Source organism: Grammomys surdaster, unplaced genomic scaffold, assembly GCF_004785775.1.
Source record: "Grammomys surdaster isolate TR1022 unplaced genomic scaffold, NIH_TR_1.0 187, whole genome shotgun sequence".
In the NCBI taxonomy this organism is placed as follows: domain Eukaryota; kingdom Metazoa; phylum Chordata; class Mammalia; order Rodentia; family Muridae; genus Grammomys; species Grammomys surdaster.
The window spans coordinates 4910171-4918175 of record NW_021604632.1 but is presented as its reverse complement, the minus strand read 5'-3'; the positions used below and the strand labels follow the sequence as shown (position 1 = coordinate 4918175).

Genomic DNA, 8005 nt, shown 5'->3' with positions numbered 1-8005 from the left:
ATGAGTAGTGGGTTATGTTTACATGGTTGGTGAGCTCATGTTCTATCTCCACAGCAAAGAACCAAGACACGCTAGGAAACCACTAGCGCCCTGACGTCCATGAGAACCAAGGAGTGAAAGATCCATTGTGTCCTAATCTGGGCTCAAGCCGTTCTCCACAATTCTCATTCCCAGAAAAAGACTAAAAAACAAAACAACAACAAAAATCACACGCATGCTGGACACCTTAAAAACTATTTTTATATATCTAGGAGGGTTCAGAGGGCAGACCGGAGCCACACTGCAACCAGCCTGGCTGCACCTTAGCTTGCCTCCCTCCACCTCACAAAGCAACATTGTACAAAACTGTATTTACAGGAAAACAATGAGAACAAGAATGTGTACAAAAGTAGACAAGAGTCAGCAATCACACACCGCAGGGCGGCTCTGGGAGTAAGGAGTACTGTGTTCCACACTGAAGCACAGGCCACACACTATGTTCAAGGAGCGGACTTCAGTGCCAGCTATAGGGGAACCAGTCATTCGAAAGCAAGAGTTGAGGGTGCAGAGCTATTGGCTTAACATTGCAGTCTTAAATACTACATCACTTTTCTCTTGCCGTGTGGCAAAAGCCAGACACCAGTGATGGGGACACGAGGGACTCTCTGGCAAGCCCCCAATAAAGATGGGCTCAGAAAGCATAGCGGGTCCGAATATCCTCAAGCTTCTTGGACACTTCAGGTGGGGTCCGGTCCAGCTCCTCAGAGACATTCTTCTGCTTGTTAGGCTCCATGGAGTTGAACTGCTCACAAAGGTCTCCATCGATCACATTCTAAGACATGGAAGAGTCAAAGTTAAGATGCCCAAAGAAAAAGGGGGAGCCAGGGTTCACAACGGCAAAACCCAGTGCAGCTTTTGTCTCTGGCTATGGTCTGCCTTCTAGAAAAGGATCATCACCAACCCCATGTCCTTTATCAACTTCCTCAAGGCTTGGTCACTAAGGGTTGGTGTGCGCATGCGTGTGCGTGCGCATTGTGTTGGAGATTAAATCCAGGGCCATGTGCATGCTAAGCAAGTATTTCATCACTGAATAAAACCCAACTGTTTTTTAAGAAGATAGATTATATAATATCACAGATTAATCTGGAACTCATGATCTTTCTACTTCAGCACGGAACAGAAGCATCACCATGTCCCGTCGAGAACTATCTGAATCTTAAGAAACAAAGGGCAACAGAAAAAGACCACTGAATGGGCACAGGATTCCCTTAACCAACTTACCTTAACAGGGAAATAGTAAGAACGAAAGCTGAGGTGGTCCCGTCCACAAAGAGGGGGATGCTCAGAGCGAAGGTGCATTTCCACATGCTGGAAGAAGTCATGGTCCTAAAGGAAGAAACAGACTCTATCTCTAAGAAGGAAGTGACTTACAGAACAGGGTACAGATAAGACATCGAGTTCTTACCAGCCAGGGTCTCATTACACGGCTCAGTCTGGCCTTCAACTTGAAATCCCCTTGACCGTCGTCCACTTAGTGTTCGGACTATAGGTATTTGCCACCAACTCCAAGCCACTGACTCTTGCCAGGCAAACGTCCCAGCAGACACAATCCCAGACTATCATCCTTAGTTTGTGGACTGCTACTCTGATACTTTGGGATCAAAATATAACCCTGCTATCTATGTCATAGTATGAAAGACCTTCCTAAAAGAACGCAAGATTCTGTTTCCTGTCTGTCACTTTATACATTTCTAGAACACTCCGAATTATAAGTGAAGGCTTGCCATTTATGCAGATGTAACACCAAGAAACAATCTGAGGAAAGACGAGGTAATGTGGGGACTCAACCTCGTGAGATGTGAAGGGGACAAGGATGCCGATCCCTCCAGATAGAGTGGTGTAGACGAGGGACTCGGAGCCTCCAGGGATCAGCGTGGTCTTCTGTAAGGACAGCACTGTCTCACCAACGTGGTAGTTCATGATGACCTCTGCCTGCAAATCACAAACAGTTTGGTAACTTTGTCTTCCACCGCTCTTCTGTATCCCTGAGAACCTCCAGGCAGGCAGTCCCACACCTCTCCCCCTGCACTGTTAGAGATGGACCCTGGGCCCCTGTGCATGGATGTCAGGCAAACACTCTACCAACTGAGCCACAACCCAGCACCATTCACCAGCTTTTAAAATCCAAAACTTACGGAAATCTAAAGATTCTTAAAATTTTCTCATCATTTAAAGCTTTGTGTTTCAAAAGCATGCAGAGTTCAAACACTTCTAATAATTACTATCTAAAAACCTCATTCAACAGGCACAGGCCTGTAATTGCAGCATTTAGGTGGCTAAGGCCTGGGTTATACAGCAACTTTCAGGATAATCTGATATTGAGATTCTATCTTTAAGAAAAGGAAATCACATAGGGACTGGCAGCATTAGGAGGTGTGGCCTTGTTGGATGCAAAGTGTGGCCAGAGGATGGGCTTTGAGATATCAGAAGCGCAAGTCACATCCAGGATGGTGGCATTCTCTTCCTGCTCCCTGGGGAATCCAGAGGTAGAACTCTCAGCTAACCATTCCAGCACCATGTTTACTTGTGTGACACCACGCTTCCCATCATGAGGAAAAAGGACTCAACCTCTCAAACCGTAAGCCAGCCCAATAAATGTTTTCCTTTATGAGTTACTGTGGTCATGGCTTACCTTCTGTGAAGCTCCATTGAGCAAGCCCCGGTCCCACAGGGCTTTGTTTCCGGTGGGATCTTCATCCACCTCATCGTTAGTGTTAGGTGGGAGCCTCACCTACAGAGAGGTGACACAATCTTAGACTGAGTCCCATACAAGCTTCCACCACTCACCAACAATCAGGTCTGCCCTGGGTCTCAGGAAGCAACCTACAGAGAGGCTGAGCCCCTCTCTCTTCTGCTGCTGTTTAAGAAGTGAGAAGCCAGTGAATAAGCCACAAGCCAGGGCTCAACACTGCCTAAAGCAAACACAGACCACAGAATGAGTAAGAAACCAGGCTGGGCTGACAACCACTTACGAGTTTAGCAAAAGGTTAAAAATAAATTTAGCTCACACTAAGCTCATCTTTATCCTATGAGACAGGGTCTCACTATGTGGCTGGCCTCAAAGTCCATAGGGATCTGCCTGGCTCTTGCCTGTTGGATCGAAAGCATGCGCCATTGCACTGGCTTGAACTCACGATCATTGACTCCTGTTCTGTGAACAGGATGAAGGTAAACCAGGGCCTACGGGGTTTCCAAGAGACGTAGGAGGGCTTGAACATAAAGATTTACTTAGGAGTTGGGCCTCAGCAGGATTGAATTTTACACCTATACTTTTTTTCACATTAAAGAATATAACCCTTATTTCTTTGATTAACCACCCCACAAACCGAGCCAGATTTCCCATATAGCATGGTCACACAAAGACCCAACATCAACTCACCACACAAATGTTGCCAAACTTGTCTGCCCCAGCCACAGTGTCATAGTCGAGAAGGCTGGCAGTGGTGACCCATCGGGGATAGGTGTCATCAGCAAAGATAATGAGCTGGTTCTCATTGCGCTTGTATCGAACCCAGATGAAGCTTTCTTGGACATCAGACACGATTACTCTGTGACCAATTGTCTGAATCCCAGATATGTAATTGGCAATATGCTAGAGGAAAACAAAAGTGGCAGTTTGTATGATCCTTGAATTCATAATCTAAAGGTCCAGCTCTCCTAACTACAACACACAGTGTGCATATACATCACAGAACATCAATCTATAGTAAGTGTGAAGATTGTGAGTTATTGTGGGAGTAAGGGGGGAACCGGATGCTGGAGTTTGAAGCACAAGTCCATATGCATGCTGGGCAAACGCTCTACCACTGAGCTCCAACACCAATCCTCATTTTAAATTGTGTACGTGCACTCCATGTACACACGGAGGCCAGAGGATAACAGGTCAGCTCTCTCCTTCTACTATGTAGGCCCCAGGAATCCTACACAAATCATCAAGGTTGCTGGCAAGTGCCTTAACCTGCTGATCCATTTTGTGGTACCTTGTTTGGCTTTTTGAGAGAGGGTCTCCATGTAGCCCAGGCCAGACTTGAACTTACAGTTCTCCTGTCTGGGCTTTCTTTGGTGCTTGAATAATTGGGAATTCACTACACCTATAGAAGCTATTTTTTTTTTAATAGTGGAAATATATGTTTAACTCTCGTAGTTAAATTCCTTATAAGTTAGGATAGGAAGCTCTTTTGGAGGAGCTAAGAACCAAGAAATGAAATCACCTACTGCCTTTCAGGACACTCTTAATAAAATGACTTTAAGACCCGATGCTCTCAGCCCACCCACAGCAGCACGTTTACCTTATTCTCACACTTTCGAAGTAACTTCTTCTTCCCCAGGTCATAGACTCGTAAAAGCTTGCCCACACCAATCAGTACCCTCCCCTGGAATGGGGCAATGGCAGCAGGGACCTCTTCCACTGGAGTCTATGAAAAGAATACAAGGACAGCTTTTAGCCACACTCACCAGACCCTGGACCCAGAACTATTTCTGTAAGTATCAACCAGGAAGACAGGCAGCAAACAACACTCACTCTGTTCACCATATACCGCAAATGCAACAATTAATCCCTATGAAACAATGCATTTGAGTAAACAGGTCCCCAGCAAGAAATGCCTCCAACAAGAAGCATTCCCAGTGTCTGGTGAATGCTGCCCAGGCCTGCACTAGTTACCAACACAATGAACTACAGCAAAACCTGAACATCCAAGAAGCAACTGAGGCTTGTGGAGGGATGAGAAAAAACAATACTGAAAAGTGACATCTTAGTTCTAGAGAAGAGATGCCTAGCATAAAGAGTGTGGTACAGTCTATTCCTCCAGAGAAAGCAGGCAGACTTAGGTACTGTCAGAATAGAGAACAGAACATAAATAGCCCTTTGAAAAAGTACACTGTAGGGGGCTGGAGAGATTAAGCTCAGTGGTTAAGAGCACTGACTGCTCTCCCAGCAATTCCCAGCAACCACATGGTGGCCCACAACCATCTATACAGGGATCTGATGCCCTCTCCTAGTGTGTTTGAGGACAGTGAGTGTACTCACATGTATCAATAAAATCTTTCTTTTCCTTTTTTTTTTTTTTTTAAAAAAAACAAATACATTGTAGTAAAATAGAAACAATAAAACCCTACATTTTAGAGTGTATGCTTCAGGGGTAGTAAATGTATTTACACTGCACAGCGATCACAGAATGTTCTCCCAAACTGAAACTGCTCCTATTAAATACTAACTTCCTAGACATGCTAATTCTTTAACTGCTTAATAACACAGTAAACAAGGGACCAGTTCACTGTGTGCCTCTTAACACGGAAGGCAGTGAGACCACGGTTTCCTGTGCCAGGCACAGGAACATCACTGAAGCATTAAAGTCCTAGTATGTTCCAAATGCTACACAAAGATGAATTAGAGTCAACAAGCTAGTCTGTAAAAGACCAGTCCGGCATGGTGGTATAATCCCAGCACTCGGAAGGCAGAGAGGTAAGATCATCTGTGAGCTCAAGGCCAGCCTGATCCATACAGCAAGGTACATACATAGCCAAGACTACAAAGTGAGACTCTGCCTCATAAAAACACAAACACACATAAAACAAATAAGAAAAGACCTGACCCAGAAGTTTAGTGTAAAAACAGGAGAATCCAGTAAGATCTAAGATCTGAGAGAATTGAAAGTCTGTTCTTACCTTGTGCAAAAACTCTAACTTCTCCCCATTGTTCACAAGCTTGTATGTATACACAAAACCCCCGGCCACAGATCGAGGGCTCAGTATCAAGTCCTTGGCAACACCCACCAGCACATACCAGTCTTCACCAGTGTTGGAGAACCTACACACTGCCACACTAAAAACAGACCAAGAAGGAAAGGCCAGGCATTAGTCAAAACCCGGAAGAATTCTGCTCACATCACCACCCCCTGACTGACCTCAGGTCCTTACCTAAAGGCTGCCTCATTCTGCTCCAGCTGGACAAGGTCTAGTGTATTCCCCTGGATAGGGTTCATCACCCGAATCACAGAGGCCCACTGTCCGTTGCCAGCCTTGGGAGCTCCAAAAATGGATTCTGGGAGGTTTTCATTGAGGAATGCTGCTGCCATTTCTGCAGCCAGCTCCCGCTCATCCTCCCCTGCTGCTTCTACCATTTCCTAAATACAAAATGCGAGAACAGGTGAGAAATGTGAAGTAGCAAAGAAGACTGTTGCCTAGCACCAGGGTTCCCTCAAACAGAGATTCAAAAGGAAGAACCTTGAGACAGCCCCACTGGAAGAGGCACTCGTGGCTTCAACAAACGGTGCAACAGACACCATATTCATGTCAGCACTCAAACACTCAGAGACACAATTTAAAAGAAAAAAGAAAAGATTCAAAGAAGAAATGCAAAATAAAGAGATCAGTAAAAGGAAAAAAAAAACTAGTAATTATATCTGAGGAAAAAAATGTCAAACAGAACATTAACTGTGACAAATATTTTCATGTCTGAAAACTCAGAAATGAAAACCTGGTTCATTCACATAGTGCCCAAGTTTCCCTGGCTAAGACTAGTTGTTTTACACTAGATATGGTTTCTACATGCTTGGTGCTAGCTGGTTTTTGCTGGCAAATAGTTTTTGGATGAGCTGGTGTTGAGGGGAAATCGGAAAGCTGTGCTGTCTGGGCTCAAATCCAGGCATCATGTAATACATCCTCTATTGTAGAGGCTCAAGGACTAGACAACAGTTCCACAGAGGGAACTGAATTCTGAGTAACCCCAAGGTCAGCATATTTGTCCCAGGCCACAAAAAAGCTTGTAAAAGGGAGAAATAGATAAGGCAAAGAACTTTGCTTAGAGGTCCTGGAAAGGAGCTGGTTTATATTTTTAGCTTTAGGGTCCAACCTACTGTACCCTTGTTTTTCCTTCCTAGGAATCTAACCTAGAGCTTTGCACATGCCAGACATGAATTCTACACCACTGTGCTACATACCAAAGCCCTGGCTCTTTAAAAGGTAACAAAGATAGCCAAGTGTGGTAGTGTACACCTTTAATCCCAGCACTCCAGGGGTGGAGGCAGGAAAATCCCTGTAAATTTAAGGCCAGTGCGGTCTATACGGTAGACAGCAAAATGTCTCAAAAAACAAAAAGCAAAGACTATAGTTATGTGTGACAGTGCACATAGAGTCCCAGCACTTGGAAAGCTGGGAGCAGCAGGATCATCAAGAGTTCCTGGTGAGCCAGGGTTATGGTCTGAGACCCTGTCCCCAAAGCAGTGTGTATGTGGCAGGGAGGAGAGAATTAGAGGTGTTTTACCTCAGCCATCTGCTGCTTTCTCTGAGCTTTTGTAGCCTCAGTGTAGGCATTGTGATCCGTCTCAATGATGATAAGGTTGTTACTCTCAGGGTGGATGACAAACTTCCTGGGTGTGTACTGCAATGGAAAGGCTACTTGATTGAAGACAGCACCAAGCTTCTCTAATGCCAAAATTCTATGGTAATAGGCAAGGGAGTTAAAAACATTGCTCACTCAGCTTAGAAACTGGTGAAGCATGATCAGTCACAGAAATACAACTGTCAATGCTCTAACAACCACAGAAGACAACAGGATAACAACTGTCTATGCTTAAAGGACCATACAGGAGACAAGGAGATCCACGAGATTTCCTCTTCAGCAACACATTCCACTTTTCACAGCAATTATGTTTTTACCACTGAAACACATTGGATTAGAGTTAGCAATACTATACCTGCACTGAAACACTGCAAAAACCTTACTATGTCCACTGTTAATGTAATAATATCAAGTTCGGGGGCCATAAAGAAGGGCCAGTTGGTAAAGTATCTGTATCGAACCATGATGACCTGAATTATAGATCCTAAAACCCATGTAAAAGGCAGGGCACGACAGTACCCTGTAATCTCTGTGCTAAGGAAAAAGACAGGAGGATCTGGAGGGTTTGATGATAGTCAGTTTAGCTGACTCACAAACTATTTTCAGTGAGAGATCCTGCCTCAA

At 44.7% G+C, this 8005-nt stretch overlaps 1 protein-coding gene across 3 annotated transcripts in view; it reads right to left on the bottom strand.

Moving 5' to 3' along the window:
* Window positions 1-218: 218 nt before the first annotated feature.
* The window catches only part of Sf3b3 (splicing factor 3b subunit 3), a 35966-nt gene continuing 28179 nt past the window's right edge, over window positions 219-8005 (bottom strand). For all 3 annotated transcript variants that reach the window (XM_028768498.1, XM_028768500.1, XM_028768501.1), the window contains exons 18-26: window positions 7304-7478; window positions 5959-6164; window positions 5707-5863; window positions 4329-4454; window positions 3419-3631; window positions 2672-2770; window positions 1828-1971; window positions 1261-1365; window positions 219-811 (exon numbers count right to left, since the gene is read on the bottom strand). In XM_028768498.1, the coding sequence (XP_028624331.1) occupies window positions 671-811; window positions 1261-1365; window positions 1828-1971; window positions 2672-2770; window positions 3419-3631; window positions 4329-4454; window positions 5707-5863; window positions 5959-6164; window positions 7304-7478 (1366 nt within the window). In that variant the 3' untranslated portion in view covers window positions 219-670. The remainder of the gene's footprint in view (window positions 812-1260; window positions 1366-1827; window positions 1972-2671; window positions 2771-3418; window positions 3632-4328; window positions 4455-5706; window positions 5864-5958; window positions 6165-7303; window positions 7479-8005) is intronic.